The sequence below is a fragment of the Neodiprion virginianus genome, chromosome 4 (genome assembly GCF_021901495.1).
Source record: "Neodiprion virginianus isolate iyNeoVirg1 chromosome 4, iyNeoVirg1.1, whole genome shotgun sequence".
Lineage (NCBI taxonomy): Eukaryota > Metazoa > Arthropoda > Insecta > Hymenoptera > Diprionidae > Neodiprion > Neodiprion virginianus.
The window spans coordinates 28,568,350-28,594,000 of record NC_060880.1 but is presented as its reverse complement, the minus strand read 5'-3'; the positions used below and the strand labels follow the sequence as shown (position 1 = coordinate 28,594,000).

At 42.1% G+C, this 25,651-nt stretch overlaps 1 protein-coding gene across 10 annotated transcripts in view; it reads right to left on the bottom strand.

The window, feature by feature from the left end:
- Positions 1 to 25,651, bottom strand: part of LOC124303477 (synaptotagmin-7) — a 205,926-nt gene that overhangs the window by 20,119 nt on the left and 160,156 nt on the right. For 5 of the 10 annotated variants that reach the window (XM_046760715.1, XM_046760714.1, XM_046760711.1 and 2 more), the window contains one exon: positions 8,891 to 8,902. In XM_046760715.1, the coding sequence (XP_046616671.1) occupies positions 8,891 to 8,902 (12 nt within the window). Of the gene's footprint in view, positions 1 to 8,890; positions 8,903 to 9,028; positions 9,220 to 14,070; positions 14,100 to 14,677; positions 14,916 to 25,651 lie in introns of those variants that run through there. The other 5 variants (XM_046760718.1, XM_046760719.1, XM_046760717.1 and 2 more) reach the window with 4 other exon arrangements.

The window sequence follows — 25,651 nt, the reverse complement described above, 5'->3', positions numbered from 1 at the left end:
GGTTTTTTTCTCATTTCCTTTTTCCTACTTGGACCCCTTATCGACGTGACGATTTCCTCGTAGAGATAAAACCAACAGCCTGCACGAACTACCTGCAGCCAGCAACGCAATTACACGTTGATACACCAAGCCGGGGGATCACTGGCCTGCACGGGCTTACCGCAACGCTAATATCACGGCCCGGGCATTACGTGACACCGTGAAACATTGATATGCGACGTATGCAGCAGAGCTTGAAGTCAGCGAATTTTATTAAAAATATGAAACCTGGTACGCTGGTACGCTGTGTTCGTGTGTTTTACCCCCCCAAAGGCTCGTAATTCTGCTAAGATTGGTGAATACTTCTACGCGTTGTAGCTCTTGAACTCAAAAATTCGATTTACTTACTTTTTTGTAAGACAAAAAACCAACTTCTTCACTTCTCTTAACGATCATGCAAATCTTATACGCGGAAATCAATATCAGTTCTGCATCATCGAAGTAATTTCGCAAAAATCGTTTATTGAGATGTATCGTAATTAACGTAGATTAAGTTTGATCTACACTATGAATTGTTATTTGGCAGTTGGAAAAGCCGGCATTAAAAATTCATACTCAAACCGTTCGTCACGGTTTCAATCTCCTCGGACTTGTCCGAATCCTTTCAAGCAACTTCACCTGGATACCCTGACGTTTCCTGATTTCAGTTTATTCTCAAATCGCAGATTGGGAAAATTTATTTTGGATGCAATATTTCAAGAGAAGCGCAGAAAACAATATTTCTCTTACCATACAAACATGCGGGCACAATCTAGGAGAATAACTTAAGCTCGAACGCATTCCACTAAAAGCAAGTATATATCCGAATCCCGATAAAACGACGAGAGAAGCTTTCGGGTAACGAAAATTCTCCGCACGTACGTTATAGACAGGTCGACTTGTACATCAGGCCCCTTTAAACACCCCCCTTCTATATACTCGTAGAAGCGTGCTGAGAGTCATTCGGACGGGATCGTATCGACCGTGGTTTTCTTTCATGTCGTATATTATATACGAGAGGTGAAATGAGTAAAGTACGCCTAGGTACAGCTTATACAGTTTGCAGAGTTACTGCCTGGATCGAACGACGTTACCGTGGGGTGAAGAGCGTAAGAAGGTATTTTATTTATACACTTCAACCTGCCACTTCCGGTCGTGAAGGGCTGTTGATTCAAGTTACTCTGGCATGAATATTTTGATACACTTGTACAGCGACCACCATGGCTGTACGTAATTTGTTAATTAACCTCATATTCTTACTCGTTTATATTATATAATTTCATTCGAACCAGCCACAATGAGCAGGATTGAAGCGTGATAACGAAGAGCTAATTTTAACAGATTGCGATACAATACCTATACTCTGTCCTCAGGATGAGAAACAGCTGCTACGTATTGCGATTTTTAATATCCGCTTCTGCAACGGATATAGCCGAAGTAATTCACCTCGTTTCGGTTAATCAAAATACTTCCTGAACCATGCGATTTCGCATCATCGAGCACTCGTGTGCTCCGTTGATTGTTATTCCAGGAGTATTTTTGCTATTCACTGTCCGTGCTTCGAACGGACTCGACTCCGTTTTCTTTCTCCGTTGGCAGTATCTGAGTTTTCTGTAACGATTTATCGAGTGATGGATGAAAAAGCCAGTGAAATCTGTTCCGTTTGCGCAGTAATAATAAATCAATGAACATACCGTTACGTGTTCAACGAAACGCGTTGCTTGGAAGATTTATTCCAAAGTAAGGAATTTGTTTGCACGTGGCGAAGTATAATTGAAAAAAAAACCGAGGTTGTATAATCGACGGGGCATAATTTGGTTGACCCAATTACGGGAAAATGGTTTCACGCGAGTGAGAACCGCGTGTCTAATTATAACTATATCAAAGCTCACGAGTGAGTTTACATGTATTCGGTGAAAAGAGACTCTCCTGCTAGGTTTGCAGTGATGAAGAAACTTTTGCTGCGGACGTCGCCGCGTCGCGATATTACACGCGGTTCGTTGTTCGCAGATGTCCGTATATCCGTACATCTCTATTTGCTGTACTCAGTCGCCAAGACAACTGTCTCCTAACTGGGTTAATGAAACATTCGTCTTGTCACGGCTCCTCTGTAATTTATCCGACAGACATAAATCAGGCTCTTGATCAATGCGACCAGCGCTGCTTTACTTTGACAAATGGAGAAAATATTGTATCTATATACGTATACCTATCTCTGAAATTCAGTCACCTTGTAATTTTATCTGTATGAGAAATTCCATTTTTCGGGCTTACGACCCTCACGGACTTTAAGCTTCCTTGTATATTCATCTCAGTCCATTGATTACTGGCAACTGCCACGGCGATGGGAACGCAAAAATAATGATTAATAATCCAATTCGAATCCTCTATCGTAAGGACACAATCGATCCGTAAACAAATTGATAGATTGTACGATTGAGACTTTGTTTCTCGAAGAGTTAAATTTGAAATTTTACTACGGTCAAGTCGGATCGTCAAGAAATTTTTCATCAGTTTATTACCACTACCGATGTGATCAATAAAGTAAAACAAGTTTTGAGAAAGCCTGGAATTTTCTCCACGTTATTGATTATCTCCGAAAACTTTTCCGTAAAAAAACTGTTCCAACCTTACCCCGACGACAGTATACATATAGTTTCGTATAAAGCCTCTACTTTTTGCGAAGTGGATGTCACACACAACACGAGTAGTTTCTTTATTCAACAGGTGAACGTATATTCGAGAGCAGGAGCTTCGCTTCGGGCCTGACGACACGTTCTTGTCTCACCCGGACAAAGTCGTTCTCGTGTGTAAATTTGACAGCTATTACGTTCATCCAAGCTGAAACGGGGTTTCGTCTTATTAGGGATATTAAGGGAACTCAAATAGCCGAGACGCGTAAAAATTACACGTCTTTCACGAGCTGTCAGAAGAACTCGAATGAAGTCATCGTTCCACAAAGAAAAGAGCTTATTAGAGGTACTCTGAGTGATGAAATAAGACGAAAATGATGGGGTATTATTCTCAACCGCCCTGCGAGAGCTACGTCTATTATTACGAATTTCATACCGGAAACAACGCGACGGGGCTTTTCTTGCACTAGAATAATTCAGAGTTGATTTTCTCAACGGGTTTGCAATGAAGCCCAAAATTTCATATCGTGGTCTGAGTTGATCGAACAACGGTCAGCTTTTTACACTACAAGCGCATCAGCGCGCTTTGCGCGTTTTCCTGATTGTTTATTATTTTTTATCATAAAAATTGTCTTCGTCTCTGTGAATATTAATTTTTTTATTATTTATCGTGTGCAATACTTTTTGAATATTCTCTTAAACCTTGATATGTTCGTAAACGCAATGTTCTTGAATCGTCAATACAAAATCCTAATCAATCTTGTTCCACTTTTACACAATTATCTACAAGCCACTGTTGAAATAATCGGCGCCCTGATAAATATATGTTGAATTCACTTTCATGAATAGCCAATCTGTATTTTATACACGCAGATCTGCTCCAGGGTTTAGAATTAGTTACCTTTCTATGAACATAAAGTAAATTAGGAAGCCAAACTATCGTTCCGTATGAATGCAAATATGGATAAATCTACGGCTCTACGTTTTCATCTATCAAATTTATGTTTTCTGACATTATAATATTCTTATTTCGAATAGTGACGTATGATTCTGCAATTGCTCCATTCGTTGAAATAGAAAAAATAGCTGCTACTTCATAATACATCTTGGAGAATTAAAACGATTGCGATCCTGGCCTAGTTTTGATGTGCCTTACTGTAAGTATTTTAACTTATTTTTCAGGCTCTGGTTGAGCCACGAATACTATATTATTCAACATACTTCTTCCAATTGATTAAATGTTATGATTTAAGTCTTTATTTATGGTTAAGCTCATTGACTTTGCATCATATTGATCACCGAAATTTTTATTACTGGCAGGAATACTGTTATTTAATTATAAGTACAATGATCGTATAGAATCAACCAATGGCAAACATATTTTTTTCCGAATCGGGCATGACAATTTCGATATTATCGTCGTTATAAAATATTTTGTTATCTTGATGGAACGATCCTCTTGTAATGTCGCATAAGACCATTTGTTTATAATTCTTTCTAACACGGTCACTGTTAAAAAGTGACTGTTTACGGCAGTCATAATTGCAAATGTTTGATTAGTTTCACAATTATTTTCAAACAGAGAGAAGAATGCATTTCACTTCAACGACAAAGCTAGCTTTAAAATTATCTGGGAATCAGCTTCAAAGTTTCAGCTCTGTACGCGTCCGCGATAAGCGCTTCATGAGAATAACGTTGTTTATGCAGGAAATGCGTTAAGAACGCGTACCTTTTCCATTCTATTATCTCCAGAATCTAACATTTCTCGTTTCGAATATGACAATCCTCTGCTCCGCGAGCAGATAAGACCATCGATGAATTTTTCCACATGACTTAGATTTTGTGCGTGTGTATTTCTTTTTCCGAAGTTTCTATTTTCTCTTGTCCCTCGGGTATTTAACTTTCAAATATAATTTGAGAGTTTTCCGCCCGTTCCGGTAAAATTATTGTAAATTTGATACCGGCGCAAATAAGCAAGCTCCATAAATAAATTGATCAAAATTCATTTCACCCTACAAGCATCGATTGTACACCGGTGAAATTTTATGAGTCAAATTTAGGTGAATCCCGTTCACAAGGTTCTTTTTTTCAAAGAGATTATATTAAAGTCGCAATATTTCACGATTTTAGCGCCGTTGGACCAGGCTGAAGAAAATTAGCAACGGTCCGCCTCCGTGTTTTGAAAATTCAATGGTGATAATAATATATCGTCCTCGAAGTTGGCGAGGGTAATAAATCGAGCTAGTTGACGGCTGATATACCAGTTGCACGAAGAAGGGCGGTTGATTCCATATAGCGGTTTGGCTGGAGCACCCTCGTCAATTCCCTGCCAAGAGTCCTTACAGAATTCCCTCTTCTACCTCGTTCTTCCCTCTTTCCGCCCCTCACGCCCTTCGCCCTTCGTCCCACGCACCTATTTTCTGCCATATATACCCCAACGTCCCTTTCCTTTTCCTCCAGGAACAACGGGTTTGGTGGACCCCATCCTGACTGTCGCGTTATTCTCACTTTCTCAAAGCGAGGAGGCGAGAAGAGGGGAGTGAATGGGAACCGAGAGAACGGAACGAATTAATGCTTCAATTTGGGGATTGTACAACGTAATATACGTATAATATTACACGTTACGTAAACCTGTCGGGTTATTCGAAATTACAACGATCCTTAAGAGGTCAGACGGCTCTTCCTTATCGTTTTTACCGTGTAAACAAAGGTGGTATATCTTTGCCCGATCGCCTATAAGGCTTTATAATATTATACCTGTGGTTAACCGCTCTGTTGGCTTTGTACGACCCTTCCAAATTGGACTAGGTGGGCAAGTTCGGTATTGTTCGAGTTTCCCCACCATCATCCCTCGTACCCCTGAACAACAAACCCTCCGCCTCCTTAGGAGCAGCATTAATAACCTTCTTACACGGGAGTTCCTTTGTCATTGTAGGCGTCGCAAGAATGTCAAGATTTGTTAATATCAGTCAGGAACTTTTCGAATCACATCGGATTGAGAATAACGGGAGACTGCCGTCGCGACGTGTCGTCTCAATCAGTCGAGTCGAGTTTATACGAGGAACCCTTAAAGCCGCTCTTCTTCGCCCCTTCTCTCGACGGATAACAAGAAAACTTGGAGGATACAGCTAGGCAGGAATAGATTAAGGAGCTTCCATCTTATATTCACCGTTGGAAAGTCAGCCGAGGCTCGGTACGCGGCATTTTAACGATTTTTCTCCGTCACCCGGCCCGATAGGGTATATACTCAGTAATTTCCGACGCTAAGCGTACATTCCCCTTCCTAAATGTCTACGCGTACCTGAACGCAGATCCGATATCGAATCTTCCCAGCATTTTTAGCCCGATAAGGGTTGAAAAATGGACAAAAGATAACTTCAAACCTCGAATGGATCGAAGAAAGTTGTGCTTGGGTGTTTTTGATCAAACCTCCCATGATTTCATCCGAATGTTTTAAAATTTTGTTAGCGCTTGAGTCGCGTTATTTCTAATTAGTATGCAAAGAGAGTGTGAAAAAATATCGTTACTCGTTGGGGTTAATAACGGTGTTGAGGTTGAAAGTGTCGGTTTCGCAAAAAAGTTTTGATCCTGGATATACCTGTGAGAAAGAAATCGCGCGGCGGGTATGTAAGAGCAACACGGAGCACACGAGGCAGGCTTGCATTATTCATGGTTATACACATATACCGAGTTCAGAAACGCGAATGCGTAATAAAGTGATAAGCCAAAAGTACGAAGCGAATAAAACAGCGCTCCATACGGATTCATGGTTCAACTTTCAAGCTACCGAACTACGTGTCGGGAGATTTTCAACAACCCGCGAGCATCGACGAACGGTTCGCGACACTTGCTTTTGAAATATTCGATGAATTCACGAATGATCACTCGTTGAATGGCATGCACAAATTTTTTATCAATCTCAACAAGAGATCAAATATTATCCTCTCATCGTTACCCGAGGTGAAATTATAATTTTGTGCATTGGGTGGATGGCGATGGCCAACGGGTAAAGCTGCATACTATTATAACAGCGTTGGATTGATACATAGTTATGTTTTACCCTTCTCAATTAAACCTCGAACAACATGCACGCCTATCTATGTAATCATCGCACGAGTATGAGATACTTGCTTGGTTATATGCTTCTCATTATTAATATTATTCTGTGGGAATCGGGAAATGATGGATTTCAATTCGTCGATAAATTTGATAACAGCGTTGTGAAACTCGATATTAACCTGTGCATGCACGTTATGGAATCTAGAACACGAGGCGCGCATGTTTGCGGTAATTACTCGAAAACCTGATGCATTCGTGGCGTAAATGTATGTATGGTAAAATTTCTCTATATTTAGCCACAAAATATGGCAAAAAAAAAATAGTTTGAGCTTGCGTACAACAAAAAAGCGCCACTGTAAAAGAAGCTTGCGCATTGTTAGAGCATTTTTCACAAAGTAAAACCTCGATGGATGATTAAAAGGCGGACGCTTCCTGAACTTTGTAAAAAAAGTTTGATGTACCCATATTCAATTTCCACCGTTGTCTTTGTTGCAGCAGAACTCAATCAACTTTGTAACCTAATATTGGCGTCGAGTATCGCGGGTGGTTTAAGGGAGTTTAAAATTATTCAAATTTCGGATTCGCTTCTATACAGTTGGGTGTATAGTTTTGCGAGGTAAAACGATCAAACAAATCGCGTCGCATTTCACTTGCGTATCATTTCTGAGAACAGTAAGTCTCGGAGAATTCTACGTTTAATCTTTCCCCCAATGTCTTGCTAACTTATTGTTAGAGTTACACGGATTATAGATATAACACGCTCGTCTCGGCTGCTGTAATTTAGATAAAAGCAGCTACTCGAGGATCGCTTCCATCTCTAAGCACGTACCTTCTTACGGAAATTGGTTACGCTTGTTCACGTCTGATGAAAGTATGCAGGCACACCAAAGCTAGATATCCGGTTGCGTGAGACCGACACTGGACTTCAATTCAGCGTTCATTATAAATTTACTCGTTTACACACAATTCAACGAAGGTATGTGTTCTAGAAGGTTGCAACCGGTAACTGATTTTCCGAAGAAATGCAACCAGCATTATTTTTATTTATCATTGTCCGTATCAGAAATTTTATTCCCAATGCAAGGACGAGAGATTAATGATTTCAGACACCTGGAGTAACTTGCGTCTTAGCATTTTATGTGCGAACGGCGTTCTGAATGCGGTCTGTTATACCTATATTATTCATAGGTATAACAAATGCTATGACAGAAAAGAAAATACGCGAATATTTTCAATCTCTTCAGCTAGTATAACTGCCGTGAACGGGTTTGAACGCTTTTATAACTTGGGTTATAGAATGAGGAAGAATATTAAGGACAAACGCGACTTCCGGAGCCTCGTTATTACGCCGGAGTTCCCGATTAGAGAAAGTGGAGTCTTGAAACTCCTACGGGGTACGAAGTACACATTGTGCCGAACCATTCCGGTAATCTGAATCTGGAATTACTCCCGTCCCTGCGTCACTCCTGAACTCTATATATATATATATGTGTACATTTCCCAGTTTCCCGCTTCCGTTGCAGATTCACGCCGCAACACCGTATTATAATGCCGTAATAATTCGTATTCCGTGAGGATGCCCGTTTTCCGCGGCCACGTCGTCTCAATTCGCCACAGTTTTCGGAAAGCTGAATTCAACGCTGTTTTTCACGCCGTGAAATCTGCTAACCGCAATGATCCCCGGAAGGCAGATAAGCAAAACTAGCCAAATATCGAGTTCAAGTAGAAGTAAAATTCTTAACGATGTTCATACGATCATAAGAAATTTAAATAAAACAGAAAGAAGAAGAAAAAAAAACTTTTATCTCAAGATCGAAACTTTCACCATTCGCTTTTAGGAAATATGACCAAAAAAAAAGGTTGCAAATGAAAGAATAGTTCTGCCAACTCTGCATCCTTGGACACAGAAAGAAGAACTGTTAGAGAACTTTTACGATTTTTGACAAGTGGATTGAGCCAATTTTGTTATTTTTCTTCGATAGGTACAACGTGTATCGTAAAAGTGAACGTGGACTTAATCGGTAATTGCTTAGATTCAAAATTTGTTTAATTTTGGATAAAAACGAGCCAGGGAAGGTGATTAATTTTCTTTCATCTCGCTGAATCGTCTCTTCTTTAAATGTTTCCCTCTAAAGAACATCGTACGTAACTGAATGTACAAATATTGGTGTTATACTTACTCCAACTGAGCTCTGCACGAGTGTCCAACCGCGAATAAGACCAGGATGAAATGGCACATGAAACATAAATGCGAAACATAATTGAATTAGTTTAATATTCCGAATATACACATAGATACTTAGCTAAACAGGGATTACTATATTGCATGTTACGGCCGCAACGCGCCATTCGATATCCTCTGATCATCTCTATCTGTATACGTATCAACTGTGTGTATCACGTGCAAGCACATTGTACTCTATAAGTAGACGCTTGTTAATAGCGGTAGGAATACGAAACGTTACAAGAGGGTGGAGTCGTTACGGCTCCGCGCAATGTGAAAATAAAATCGTATAGCGTGCTTCGAAAGCATTGTATTAAGAACTACCTTTTTCTCGTACATTTTTATACCGTAGCACACACCGCGTGACGTACACGTATGATCACATTATGCGATACACTTTTATATACAATCCTGAGTACATAAGTATAATCTGCATGTACTCGTGATGGCTGAAAGGTACGAGTATATTCATGAATTTCAAAAGACGCATTTGCAAACAACGTAAAACGGTTGATTATAAATATGCGTTATTAGTTTGCTTCTCATAAATTTCGCAGGTTCATTTCGACGCCGCTTTGCATCGAGGCCGTAGCAGTTTCTCTGCACCAGCAGCTTTGTTAGACGTGGCATTTCGCGTTATTTCTTTGTACAATTTTTATATCCCAATCTCTCTTCGCTGCTCAGTCGTCATTTTTTATTCTCTTTCGAAATATTACCTCATGCAACAAACGGTCGATGCCTATTTAACCGTTATCAATCACAGTTGATGCCGTAGCAGGCTTTGAATATGCAATGAGTAATAAATAAAATATATCGTACACGCAACCCATTACGGTAGGTATATTTGCGTAATTATCTCACGAATGATAATTAAGAAACAAAGCGTGACCAAGGTGTCAACTTTTTATTTCAAACCAATTTCCGTGGGAGTAAAAATGAAAATAACAGGCTGTACGTTATGCGAGTCCTTCCGCATTCATCGGATACGATAAATGAATAGGCTTACATCAGAACCACAATTAGCAGGCGCGAAGCGTAATCGTGCTCTGTAAAAGCGTTTAAATAATAGGACGGGTGTATCGATACGGTTCGCATCAATTTGAATCTCATTACATGTAAAAATAAAGATTTCGAACAATTAATCTTTCGCTATTATATTTCGCTATATTTCGCTACCCATCATCGCAGCAGTGGGTACACCTACGTAGCGACCATTGACGTGTATTGAAGTATGGAGAAGCCAGAAGTGATTTCACACACTGCCTGAGAGGAACGCCGAAGTCTTCTGCGACTGTCAAGAATACAATGGAAACGAGAAGTTGAGTAGCCGAGCGGCAAGTCTGTTGTTATTTAACCTCTTCAGCAAGCCCGCAATCGGCATCTGCTCGGAACAAAGTCAAGAAAATGGATGGGATTGAATTTCTGCGTGAATAGAACCAAGCAATTATTTATAACCTGATAGCTGGAATCAATTCATCTCTATCCCTCGCAGAGAAACCGCGACTCGTTCGAACAATCGGTTCCAGAATTGGCTTCGGAGTTGAATAATGGATTTTTACCGCCAATTAGGCTGTCATTAATTAATTGAGACTCTCCCATTCCACCGGAGAACGGCAAGAATCGGGGTACGATATTTCACACCGATGCACTCTGCGGTGTTCCAAACCGCTGAAAAAGAGACCATTTTTCACATGTCAAGGAGACCAATGAACGAAATGTTTCACTAGGATCGATTGGTTGTATTTTCCTCGGTTACAAGTGGTCTTACCGCAGCAACAACAGCAGCAGCTCGACTTCGCGAGTACATAGACTGAAGTTGTTTGAACTGTTTAAAGGGTGGGATTCTCCGGGAAGCAGCTGTGTATCGTCCATCGATTCGCAGGACGGCGGGTTCTGAAAGCCGTTGATTCAACGCAGAGGGAAATCGAATTTCCCATCCAAGCTCTGGGGCGCTTTAAGGACGTGCCTTCTTGTCTTACACAAGGCTGTCATTGCGAGCCATAGACTGCAGCTTTAATAAGACTGTCTCGATGGTTTTCCGTGATACATGCTTCTCTCTGTCAATATCGTGACTTGAAAATTTATGTCATAGAAACGTTGTTCACAATGATTTATATTTCATCCGACGTAAGCTGGTCTTCGCCTCGAGACAATCAACGGAAGCAGTTCTTCCTTGTTTTTCGATAGTCGCCGAACGACTCTCAATGAAGAAAGAAAGATTTTGGCGCACGATTGACTCGGCAGAGATTAGTTCTCCATTTTTTGTTGTTTTTTTTTTGCTACTCCGTCGTTACAATTTGTTTGTCAAACGGCTTACCGAGACGCACTTACGCTGCGGTTGGCTGCTTTTACGTCGAGTGACAGGCAAGACACGGCAGGCAGCGAGAAATATTCCACTTCACGTAGAGGAATAAACTGATAGAGAGGAACCGATTGTCCCAACGTCAGCATTGTCTCTGCAGGATAACAAGCGCTGCTGAGTTGACTGGAATAATGTTTCCATGTACCTATGGATTTTGAAAGATTTACAGTGTGAGTTTGACAGTCGGTTGACTGTGTTGAAAGTAGAATTTCTGCTGCTGCGAATTTCTCTCTGCACTGTACAATTTCGGCTTTAAAGTTCCACAACACCTTTGGCGACAATTCAGGTGTAACAAGTTTCGGAATGAAAGTATCGTGTGCCCTTTACTTTGATCTTCTTTCCGCCTCGGCAAACATTCAAATCCAGTTCTCGATTGCCGCCATCTTAGGAGGAGAAGAGAGTCTGAATGGAATGTATTTTCACGATTCGGAACGAGGAGCTTTCCTTTCTTGTAACATCAGACATAGGCTTCCCAGATAGTAATTGAGAAATTTGACGAGACATGACGTTCTCATATCCTTTTTCGAATTCCTGCTGAGTTATCTGATTTTTCTGTCGTTCCTTTGGTCTCGCGGGAATATTGCGATCGGTTGGTAAACGTTGCTTCAGAGGCTGCAGGAAATTCGGCTATCACTTTCTTCCATCGATTGATTTTATTTACTTTGCCACCCCGGTTCTCCTTTGTTTCTACTTCTTACCCAAGACTTTTCAGTCCTCAATGATACCAAAGCCCAATGGGGACAATACTCTTATTGTTCGATTGACTTGAAAACAATGCAAAAACGAATCAGTTAAGGAAATTGTAAGCGTGACGAATTGAAATTGTTCAGCAACAATGTGCTGATCTGTAACCCGTATAGTCACAGAATTTTACTTTCCAGCAAAAAAGAATAAAGAAATCAAACAAGCTTTATAACATCCAGTTTATGTTTAAACCAAACAGAAACAAAAAACGTTCGCTGGACTAATTTTCCGTAATTTCACTACACCTCAGTAGATGCAAAGAGTTATCGACGCCCGTTAATAATAATGTACAAAATTTAGATTGGTTTGAACGACGATAAAAGACGCGCGCAAATTACGAAGCAAGATTTACGGCTAATTACAAGGATTTTCATGTCCTCTTTACAGGCGTCTCTAAAAACCGCGAGGAACGAAATACACAATACAAGTACATAACTTTTCGGAACAAAAAGTAAACAGAAAAATAAGACCGAGTAAATGAAACGAAAAATTAACTTTCTAGAGTTGTTCCAACGCAATCTCGGCAGGAAAAGACCTGATGTGAAACATATTTTTTAGTTTAAACTTTTCCCGTACAGCCTTATCTTAATTTACGGGGTTAAATCGGATTAAACATTCCTGCAAGCTGCTCGGTGCGGATATAACTTCTCGCTCACGTTCTATCCTGCAATGGTAGGTTTTACTGAAATAAGAGAGGTAGTAGCTCCTACATCTTATTCGAGTTACCTTTTCTTCCACTTTTCCACTTGACTTTTAGAGATTTTCAACGGTCTCTACTACCAGCTTAAACTCATTATTATGGATTCTTTGTCGTGGATTTTTCTTGTAAATCTTCTTTGCTTTGACACAACCATCGTGGAATTTGTAGATTATCTTCCAAGCAATTTCGAACCAGCATTCCGAAGCGAAAATCTCCGCTTCGAGTGCATTAGGGTTGTAGTTTCATATTCTCCGATAGTTGATTCTTTTGAGATTCTTCGCTAATTAGTTACAAGCATTTTGGAACTATATTGCATTCGCAGAATTCCTGCATAACAAGATGAAGAAACTTCCACTGAACCCAGTAGTCAATAACCTTGCATCGGTTGGCTGGGAATTTCCAAGATCGTGGATGCCGATTAGAGCAATACAGGTGTTTGAGATTCAACGGAGGGTGAGAAATAACCTACAGAAATCTTGAAAGGGACAAATACCGATATTCAACGAATAACCTTTAATTGCTCCGAATCAATCCTTTTCAAAACTCAAGTTTCATCAAGGTATAAAGATATGATGTTAGAGGAAATAAAATGCAAGGTCAACTTTACTTACTAGGAAAGATCCAAGAGCTAGATTAATCTGAAACCATTAACAGAGAGTGTACGAAGCAGCAGCGCTACGGCTGATGAAAAAATGCTTTTAGAAATCACGACGAGCTTTGATAAGTACAAAGAAAGAAGGGTTATTTACCACTGAAAGTGAAATCACCAACTACCGTCCTTTGACCTCGAGATAGCTCTTCAGTTTTAACTAGACATCGTGAAAGAAGTCGAAGTCCTCCTTTTTAACGTGATACGAAATTATATGCAAAACGCAGTAGCAGCCGTATCTAGTTCTAGTTGAATTTTCTTGTACAGAAAGTGTAAATGACTACAAGCCGTGAAGAGTATTCGGTAGAGATGTAAATTTCGTTGTAGGTTGTGTACAACCGAGAGTCGTATATCCCGCAAGTACGTAAAGTAGTAGAGTACCCGCTTTGAAAGAGAAGAATACCAACTTGCGGAGAGTAAGCGTTAGAACTGAAGACAAAGGACTCGGCGAAGAAAGTAGAAGAATGAGCTTTGATCTGATTCGAATACTGGCGAAAAAGGGAGGACTTGGTGGAGGTGGTTCATTTTGAGTCGAGCGGAAGTTGAGAGAGAGAGAGAGAGAGAGATAGACGGGGAGACTGAATGAAACGCGTTTGAATTGACACCGAAGCGAAGTTTCTCCGTGAGAGGGAAAATCGAGCAGACCGAGGGTGGATATTCAGTTCGCGAAAGTCCCGGTACCGTCGTTCCGCCATCCGCCACCCGGTTTCCTATCTCTCTCCACACCCTCCAGACTCCACGATCGGAACAGACCGACTGCGTCAGGGGAACGTGTGTCAATCCCATATCCAATAACCGCATCTGAATTGCTTGAGCGTTGTACTGGAATACCGCATCTGCTGCATCTATACCACACGCAGTCCTTGGTCCGGTGTGTCTTTATCCAATGCCTACTCGTCCGCTGGACTGATGCCTGTTTGTTCAGCCCGGCGCGTGACCCTGTAAGCTGGAACATCGGTCACATGACACGAGTGGCTATTGATCAGAATAGCGGAGAGATAACTTATCGCTGTACGTCCTGCACGGCGATGATACAACCGTCACATTTTCCAAACAGATTTCGCGCGTTGCTTGCGGACGTTTAGTTGGATGATTTGTGACTTGAGTTTAGGTCGTCCGACCCGTTTCTCTATGCTTGATGGTTTTTGGCCTCGCGCTGTTGTGTGATGAACGAGGTCCGGCCTGAACTGCCGGAATTCCGAACTTAGGGCTAGTACGTACATACATTGTTATGGGAAATTGGAATTCTGTTCTTCCTACTAGACATAATTTACACTGTATAGCTTACCTTGCCGTGTAGTATTCGAAAAATGCGACCATGATTTCCAGTGACCTCGTGAGAGCAGCCCACATGGTTCATTCTATTGTACAAAGTTTACTTTTGCTTTTATATAAGTTTATCAGACCACATCACAAGCGTATGGTGTTGATTTAAAGTTTCTAATTGACATGAGGCCTTGGCCTGGGATCAGGAGTCAAACGTCGAAGGAGTTAACCGAGGTCTTACAACCGAAGGCAAAGTTACGCTGCTCGTGAAATGATATAAAATATAAAATTGATTTGTTTGTTCAAACTGCAAGGTTGAGCGTATTGTACGGCATAATACTTGAATTAAGTGGAGGTATGGCGGTGTAGTTCATACTGTAACGTTCCAGCGAGTGGATAACACTGCTGAAAATGATAGCTTTGAAGTTTGAACGAAAATTTCTGGTTCCATGGTGTCACACGTGTCATACGTATCGTGAGTGATATTCGGTACTGCGCAAGTCCTCTTTTTTGCAGACCGCAATACATAAATATATATATATATATATAGGAGTGCTCAATCGAATATTTTATCTTCATTCCAATAGAAGCTTACTTATTTTTTGAAAAAAAAAGAATTCACCAAAGCGAATTCTGAACAGGTATTTCCCAACTGCGGTGCGGAGATTGTTCTATGTGTGAAAATACCAAATCAATCAAAGAATTTGCAATACTTTGTCAGGGAGAAAATACAGATGCTCGGTAAATCCTTTCCGAATGAATCCAGTCGTCTGTATATTTTATGGCGGAGAGACAGTTGTACCCAATGCTTGGATTAAATCGGTGAAAAAATTCCGGAATCCTGCCGGGCTAATTTATAAAAGTTTACCAACCGATACATCAAGATTACCGAAAGACTTGAAGAAAAGATTCGTTGTAATTCTTGCATCAATTTTTTATGTATTCGGATAGGAAACTTTAGGAGATTAAATTACACCTCCTCTCTGGATCACAGTGACAAGCCAGCACGATCTATTTTCATCTTCCGATAATCCTGTTTTCGAATAAAGATCTCCCCCGCCCCGATTTTTAATCCCTACTTAGTCAACCTCGCGCTGGATCCGCCGTTTATTCCAAGTTCTCATTTCTCGCCCAAACTCGAGAACTCCGTTAAGCACTGGCGAGCCTTGCCAGGGGTTGGAATGTGCGCTCCAATACGACGAGGGGGGAGGTGGATGTCGTTGGGTGGGTACGGAGCAAGGTGAGTTGAGGTCATGCAGGATTAGGGTTTCGGGACGTCGGTCTGGTCTCGGTGAAACGCTATTGTCGTGACAGCGATAATTCAGCTCAGTGGTATCCGAGATTCTACTTAGCATAATACCGACTCGCGTGTGTAGTTAATTTCGGCGTGGGTTCTAATTTAATTACCCGTTTTCATAGCAGTCTCCCATTGCCTCGAAAGCCTCTGATGTGGGAGAAACTTTTCCACACCACCGCTGAGTCCTTTGACAAGTTTCCCGCACACGGTGCCCAGGTTTAAACGTGTAAGACGTACGTGTGGTAGCAAGGTGCTCACCGCATGGAATGGGCAGTTAGAAAGACGCACGCGGTATGTGGTGCAACAAGAACTTTGTACCGCGAGACACAAGGTGTACGAAAACAAGATATTTACTCAACGCCTGTTCTGCAGCGTCGAATTACAAAGCCCGTCGTAGGCTTAGTTGGTACCTCGCTCAAATATCCCACGAAGGCATTGATTACGTTGAAAATCTAGGGAGCTTGTCACGTACGGGGAAAAGTCACAATACCACGCACGTAGAGTTTCAATTAAATTTTCAAGTAAACGATACAGACAAATGATCACCAAAACGTTCGTGTTGCAGTCTCTAATTCAGAGAGTGTAGGGTTAAAGATTATGATTAAAAAAAATGTTCGTCCCACACAACCGTTCCTTTTCGGATAGGAGGGTAAATTAAGAAGCACGCGGCACGCTATAGCGCAAGTTTTAAGCGATAACAAATGGCCAAATTTTTCATTACATATAGTTCATGGTTATCAGGGAATTCTTCACACTTACGAGTCACGCCTCGAGCTGACGACATTCAAACACATTAGAGGTTTGAAGTGATTAAAAATGGATATAATTCCAAGTGTAATACGGTACTGGAATTATCAAATTGCGCCGTTATTTATTTTCCGAACATTGTATCATCTATATATATTGCACAGGTTCATTAATCTAATTTAACGAATCGGCGCGTGGTAGCGTCGCTAATTATACATCCAATGAAACACCCGACGGTTTTATCACGCGCGCACAGACAAATTTATCTGACCTTTCGTGAAACTCTTATGGAGCTTGATCGTAACGCTGAGAGGGATCTTCGCCGTCTACCCCCATGCCGCCCAACCAATCGCCGCTGTCGTTTACCTTTACGATACATGCCTGGGTAAGCCCGCTCGGCGGTCTGTAACTACGGGAATAAGAGGGAAGGGGGGAGGAGAGGGCCAAGTGAAAGTGCAGGAAGGCGGGGTTGGTTTTAATTAAATATTATATTCCCGCCCAACCTCGGGGGAATATTTCGCGCCAAAGTTCGCGTGACTCGACGAAATGGACAGAAGTCGGGCTGTTCTTCACGCCTAGTTTTCTTCTCCGCGCCGCCGCATTCCGGTTTCGAACGACGTTTACCGGTACCAGTTTTAAAACACAGTGAGCTTGTCTTAGAAAGCGATGATTAATTCCGCGCGCTAATTGCAAGGTAAGGCGGGGATGCGTGATGAGCTTTCGAAAATGAGAAATTCAAACCGAGGAGAGAATTGTGAGTCGGGAACGCTGAATGGAAGAATAGATGAACAAAAAGTTGATTAAGTTGAGATGTGAAAAAAAAAAAAAAAATAAAAATCAAATTCAACCGATAGCGGATATTTAGGATGTTCAATTATTGCTGAATCAGATTGCATGGCATTCGGGCGTGAATATTGATCAGCGTTACGGGGGGAGCAAACCCAACATCCCATGAGCTATACTCGTTTACATGAGTATCGACCTGAGATGGCGCGGCGACTGATTTCCCGGATATAACAGAGCTAATAACCGTTCGACAAACAAGAATTCAGCAGCGTAGCTGCAGGACGACGTTTGCCTACGTGCAAATTACCGGATGCTTGATACGAATTTCCCTAATCATTTATAAGGCGACAAATTTATCTCAGCTTGAATCGTTCCGTGATATGAACTGACAATGATCTCGCACCCGAGTTACAAACCGACGACGCGGCGAGGGATTTTCGCGTCGACTAAGCAAGTATTTCCCCAGTTTTCACGGTGTCGGACAATTTGAATAATTGGTATTATCACCGAAACGAGCAGCTCGCTCTGCCCGTAAACTCTCTTTCAAAGACTTTCCCTATGATTACGATTCAATCTTCACGAATTTTCAGAGCATGCGTATCTTTCCACTCTCTTCGGAGGATCACAACCCTTATTGAGGTGGGGATTACCCCAAAGTTTCGGTTAGCTTTTCATTTTCATCACGTTTCCAAGATATATCAGTGATTCAATTTTGCCGTGCCAGAATATTCGGATAAGGCGCATTTGTTACAGTTACAAGATCTGGGAAGAATTTTCTCTGCAGAACCTACAGGAGTTCTTCGTGATTCACGAAGCTTATGGGCTCGGTTATTTCTATTCGATGGTGTTCCTCAGATCTGGCAAGATCGAAGAAATCAGGAAGACGTTTAATCAGGATTGGAAAGAATCGCATGCCCCGTAGGCTTCGGGAACCGTGCACGTAACCAATAATGACGTCATTATATGGAGGATAAAGCAGATGGAACGAAAGGACTCGACTGATATTGGATCAGATGGTATATCTTCAAAGATGTGGGAACGGCTTCGAATCGATAAAAAAGCGAGGGAGTGAAGACGGAGAGGGGGCTGTTTTTGCCGGTGAATCTGCCTGAGCTACGATTGCTCCGGAGGCGTTGGGATATGTCATAATTTTCCGGGGAGGAGTATCATGTTTCACTTCACACTGCGAGAATTTCGCTTCAGGAGTCGGGAATTTTTCCCTCTAGTTATACTACACGCGCGAATCCTTTTCGACTCTTGCACGTTCATTCCCAGGTTCTGCAGATAATGCTGTACAACCGTCGAGGAAATATCGAGCGCGCGGTGAGCCAAAGTGTTCCAATTTCGTTTTTCTTTTCTTTTTTTGCTTCAACACCTTTTAAAGCTCCACGAATTTAGCGCTCCGATCGAAGTCTGCTTTTCATCCTATGCCCGGATACCGTAACAAGGAAATATAGTTACGACATGGTCTACCGGTAATGGGGCTGCGTTGTACGGATGTGCTGCATGATTTTTGTCCGAAGTTTATAACGCCATTAGAAAATTTAATACTCTGTCGAAATTTACCTACTGAATATTTATTAAAACACGCCTGGCGTTAATACCCGTATGCAGCCTATGAATATGTGGTAAAATAAGAGATGAGAGATCGAAGACAGGGAATTTCTCTTACGCATGAGCCGCCTTTCATCCGTCTGCCAGCTTCCCGTGTGATACTTGCACCGATAATACCGTATACAGGATCCAGGATAAAAGCTTTGATATCTGACGGAATAAAGGATTGTGTACAAGCTGATCGATTTTACCGACAGGATTATTGATCTCACAGTACCTATCTGTCGTAGATACGATGGAAAATAAAGGCCGCAAAATTGTTTCCTATACCAATTCATGCGTATAATAGTTTTATCAAGGAGAACAAAGATTCGGGCAGGTTGTAGGAATTATAGATTTTCTGAAAAGAACTCACATCTTTTGCAATTACTAGTGAACATTCGGCTGGTTTTCCGAAACTCGATCGAGTTTATTCATCATCGGTATTTCGTGATTTTTTATTTTTTTTTTAATTTGCGCAGAAATTTGAACATTGAGAAGACCGTATTTTTTTTTGTTACGAATGAAGTAATAAATTGATAGTAAAATTTTCTCTATTTGCACAGGTTAAAATTTTTTTCCTGAAGGATCGTTACAATTTCTGAAATTTGGAATCACACGGACGATCAGTTTGAAAACTTACGATACAACTGAGGAACCGTTGCTCAAAAATTTGTAACTTGATAGTTTCAACACAACGATCACAAATTGTTGATAATCTAAATGACCGAAGACTAAAACGTCTTCGTAGTAAATAACGCATACCTATCGCCGGTTGGATTATGAGAAAAAGGGTTTTTGAAAAAATAATCAAAAAGTGACAGAGTCGTTCGGTAAGTATACTCTGTGGTATAATGAGTCATATCTCATCACTGGTCTCGACGAAGTATTCTCCACTTCAAACACGAAATTACGCTGAGGTAAAAGATTTCCAGAGCTCTTTGCCGTAAAGAACAAAGGAAGCAACGGAAAATAAAAGCTCTCCGAGATGCGGACCAGTATGGTAATGAAATATGCGAGGAAAGTGAGTGCCAGAGGGGTAAAACTGTCGGGGGCAGGTGTACTGGACATCCAAGATCAACGTCTTCCGAAAATACTGACTACACACGGTGTGCTTTCCGGATTCTGGAAAGGCACCAACTTTCCCGCCGAGGTTCGAGATGGTACGAAAGGACTTCGCTCCTGTTCGTCGGCGGTCCGGGCACCAGGTCGACGTCGAGGCGGCAGGGGGCCGACGGATCGATGCGACCAAACTACCACAGCCAGGCCACCCGTCCGGGTCGGTACGGGCAAAGTTGACACTCTGGGCCGATCGCTAGGACACGGAAGAAGAGACGGTGTCAGGGTAGCAGACGACGCGAAGATACGAAGACGCGGGCCGAGGGTTGACCTCCTAAACGCCCCCGGCTGACCCCTCGAAGAAAACTAATGAATCTTTACCCCAAAGTCAATAACTCCCCGTCCGATTTCCCGAGTCGCCGTTAAGGATGAGAAACGGAGGAAAGGGTGGTTAGAGAGAGAATATCGTTCGAAGAATTCACCTCCTCGCGGATATTGCCGGTATATTGCCTTTCATTTCTCTCGTTGTGGCTCGAGTTTAACGATTCGATTCTACGGTTCGTTTATTGCAGCTCGCGTCTCCGGGATGCGAAAAAGGAGGAAAGAGAGCTCGGTAAGTTCAGTTGCACGTTTTAACGGGTCACCAGTGGCTCCGTTGAGCAACAGGTTTGCAGCTACCTAGCCGCGCAGTGTCAGCCTGCGAGATTTCGCCGTTACGAAAGTTCAAACCCCCTTGGCTGAGCGCCACGCGTCCACTGTGTTGACCTTAACCCTCCCTGAGGAAGGGGATGCGAGCTTGGCACACTCCTACGCTGATGGAATATGTATTAAAGCAAGGCCAGCTCGCGATTCGTCCTGAATAAAAGTGCCCTTGGGTACGACCTTCCGAGATTATCCAACTCATCCCGGCAACGCCGGTCCATGTGGATCTTTTCACTGAAATCCTGTAAATTGCCCCGCGTGTATAATGCCGGTCTCACTGTTAGTCAACAGTTCGACGCGTGCCATCGAGACACGAAGAACCCCGCGAAAATCGACCCGGGTATGTTCGACGGTTTTGTTCGCGTTGATACTTTTGTTGAAAGATCCCATAAACCTTTCATCCGGTTCTTACTTTTCCTTTTAGATCCACACCAATTCTACCCGTATCACTCAACGGAAGGCAACACAAAACTTGGCATCTTACATTGTTAGAAGGATCAAGCTGTTTTTATTATCTTCTTTTTTTTTTCCTTGCCTCCACTCTCTTTCAGAACACGACCAGCCGCCGACGGCCATTCGTCTCTCATTCGAATGGATTTCTTATACTGCATCGAATAATTCTATACACGACAGAATTTTTATCACAATTCTTCTCTTGTTTGAGGGCAGTAAGGAGAGAAAAAAAAAAACTAAGCAAAACTAAGAAATTTTAGCTGTTTTATCTCGACACTTTTCTGTAAATACCCGATGGCCTACGGTAGAATTTTATGTCAAGCGATTTGTAGAAAATTCAATTACGCAAAAATAAGATATTGAACCTAACATCAAAACTGGATAATCGTGCGCTTATTGAAATTTTGATCTCTTGAATTTTCACCTTGGCGAAGACAATATTGTTGTAATTAAATTCGATTTCATTAACTCCAGTCAGAGCTCCGGAATCTTTGTATCGATTTTATTATTATCATTCTTCATTTCACACTGCTCGTTAGACACTTTCTGTCAACGCGTTACGACACTTTATCCGCGGCGGCTTTTGGTAACGGTAAACTGAAAAGGGAGACTGTTCTTTCAGCTCGCACGAATAACCAGAGCGTAAACGTATCTCTGGGCTCGATGTTGGCACAAAACCGCAACTCAATCACTCGAATAATTTATAACGCGAACGGAGAACGAGCCTCAAAGGGTTAAAGGTTAATGTAGCGCTAAAGCTAATCCCTGAGTTACTTCGAAAGGTCGAATAAGCCAATGGACAGCCAGTTTTATGGCTCATACATCCGTGCATGGAGTAGCAATTCCGGCAGCCAAGCACGTCTGGATGTCAGTGTATACGAGCGACCCAATGAAAGTAAGAGTGATAAGCGACGATTAAATACTCGCAGAGATTGCATCAATCCTTGTCATACGGTTCTACTTGAATGTGACTATAATACGTAAAACAAGCCATCGGGTTTTTTCACCCTTACAAAAAAAATATCCATCATTCGATACCTCGAATTAGGGAGTTTAGATTTTCATGAAACCTAATTACTCACTTGGCCAAAAGTGCGCTGCTCTGCGGCAGTTAATTGAAGTAAGGAATGAGGGTTGGCACGTAAGTAAATAAATAAATACGTAAATGAATAAAGCGAGTTTACCAATTAAGGGAACCTCGTACCAAAATGAGGGAAGACAAAATTCTCGGGGACTTGAACTTGGCGGTTATAAGAGAAGTAAACGCCGCTCGGCGAGCTGCCGTAGTATTTCACTGGAAGCTATCTACCCTCGAAAATATATCTTTGGCCCCGCTCTGCAACCGCTTGCAAAATTCAGCCCTTCCTCTCCCACGTCTGAAACAAAACTCATCAGCGGTATCTACCGAACAAACCCATTAACCGAAATGTGTCGTTAAAACGTCAGTTTGTACGAAACGCGAGTGCATTGAATTCTCGGCACATTAGTGTGAACAAGTCGAGCGTACATCTGCAGGTGAAAATTTATGCAGTCACAATCGCCTCGGGCTACCGCCGACGAGTACAGGGAAAGGAATTGATTAACAAGCGTGATTCAATCACCAGGCATGTCGGGTTGCTCGACACACCCAGTAGAATTAAATACAGGGGACTTGAATTCAGCTCCGCACGCGTCGCGTCAAAAAAAAAAAAAAAAAAGAAAACCAAAAAAATTCCATAAATCGAAGCCGTTCGAACACTTTACACCTGAATTGTTTCCTACGTTTTAGGGGCTGTTCAACGTTGCGTAACGAAATCGTCCGACCGTAAGGGACGATTATTAAGATAAATTGTTATAAATTGCGTCTCGCGGACGTCTTCGATTTTAGAAGATTCTTTTTTCCACGCAGTTGATAAACGAAGTGTGGCATCTGTGGGTCAAATTGACGTTGAGGTCACACTCGCTGAACGAATCTTTTGCATTATGTACGGGATGTGTTTTCTTTTGTTTTTTTTACTTTTTGCGGAGTTTTTTAATTTAGCGAGATACGGTTGTGAACCAAGTTGCGGGTAAGGCCGCAATCGAGCCTTTAGACGATTGAGGCAATTGCAATTCGACGTGAGTCTTGGCGTAAATGAATTTGAGCGGTCGTTCATACGATTTAGGAATACCGAAGAATCTCAACAGCGTCTTTGTCACTCCACCGTGTCTTTGAGTGCCTCTGAGGCACGAGGCACAATGTATTCACGGCTGTAGATTCCGGTGCTCTCCCAACTTTAACGGTGAAAATTATTTCACGGGGGTTAGCTGCGCAGGGTGTGGAGGTGCTTGAAATATTAATAAGACGAAAGCTTTAAATTCCAACGAATTATCTACCTACGGATGAAAAGTAGGAAGTTATTCATGAAGGACGGCGATGCAGGGCTTGAAACTTGGAAAAAGTAATAGCCCATATTTTCAGACAGTGTAAAAAAAAACGGATAATTTTGGATACTTTACGACGTCGTGCATCGTAATTCGAGACTCCAACGTTAGTTTACCCTCGTTCTGCCCTAAGAATCCTTGGATCAGGATTTTGGCACGTATAACTTCCCGTCGTGGCACCAAATTTTTTTCATGCCAACCCAAAGATGGCACTAAAATCCTACGTTTCCTTCAAATTTAGTTTTTGCCGTGTTGGGCGGATAGAAAAGTAGTCGGGTTTTCAGTTTCCCTCGAACCATTTCACACGGATATATTTGATATCACGAATATGTAGTAAAAATTCGATCAGAAATAAAAAGACGAACAAAAATACGTACACCAATATGAATTCAACCGTGCTTACATTTTTTTACTCACACACGGATGAGGCCAATTCCTGCAGCAGCAGTGATTTGAGGTATGATGGCAAGATTTTTTATTTTACCCGCAACTAAACTTAAGCATTGAATTTGCATAATTTTGGCGTAAAGCTTGAATCCGGATCGTTTTCCACTGACTAAGCTGTTGGCTTAGGATAATTTGTAATTCGCAGAGATCACGGACGGAGTTTCAGGGTCGTAATGTCGATGAGTAAGATAACGAGAGTCCGTATAACGCGGTTAATAGACGCACCAGTGTCTGGTGAAAATCGTTTTTGTGATGATTTCGTGAAATACTTAACGGTATATTAGATTGCAGGCTAAGTGAATAGCCGCGTGAATTTTTTAGTCCTTTCGCTTCTTTCTTCCCGTTATTTTTTTTTTCGAAAATGCCTGAGCCCACAAAAGGCAAACACACTCACGTCACAACCCCCCCCCCCCCCCCCCCTCAGTAATCAAATATCCGTAGGAAGAAAATTTTCTTATTTTCTTTACGAGAAACTCTTGAGAACCGCTGTTCAATAGTAAGTATGTACTCAGGCTACCGCCTTTTACGATTCCCTGCGCAAGCTCTTCGTAGTCTAGAGGGTTGAAACCGAAGGTTCTTCTCACTGCCACCGGAGGGTGGAAGCGACATAAGGGCGAGTGTATGCAGGCGATAGCGAAAAGGGACACGCGGCAGGCGTTGCATTAAAGCTTCCAATTTTACGGTCCCTTCGATCCAGAAAAGCACGAACCTGGGACAATTTAATGCACCACAATACAGTTACATATACATATATACAGACACTTTACTGCGTAACGCGTCGTTAAACGACGAACAGCGTCGGATGCAATGGGTACCGACTCGTTACGTTACACGAAGAGTAGTAAAACATTCCGGAAAATAGTAATAGAAAACAAAAGAAGAACCGAAAACCGTGTCTACAAATCCTTTCTCTTGATCAATACGAGCGCTAGATTCAGGTCGTACATTGTCTCAGAGTGTGAGAAGACCAGCGAAATACCCGCGGTGAAAGCTCTCTGCAGCAGAATACGCGCCGACTTTGATTATGAAATATGCGGGATGCAGCTCGTTGGACCAAAGAGTGCAACATCGGAGTCCGCGGTGCTAATTGCGGCGAATGTTAATACACAGCTCGCTCTCTGCGGGAGATGATAACGGATTCATTAATCAACGAGGCTGGATGCGCTTCTGTGCGGTGCAGGATCGCGCGTACGAGTTATCACGCTGATTTGATGGGCGAACCTGCTGAGTTTTAGGACTTCGGGATCCGGGGATCCTCGGAAGAGGCCGGATGCACGGCTATATCGCCTAATGCTGATGGAGAACCCATGGGCGTCGGTGGGACTTGATGAAGCGATTAATAATGGGTCTTATCGCGCTCGACCAAACCGAGGGACCGGGTAAATTGTGAATGACAACGACCCTCGACGATGCCGTGTGCGGATTAACAATATGCGTGAATAACCTGGCCCGAAAATCGCGCGATGTTTACCACTCGGCGGTTGGTCGTGTCTATCGATTGATCCTCGA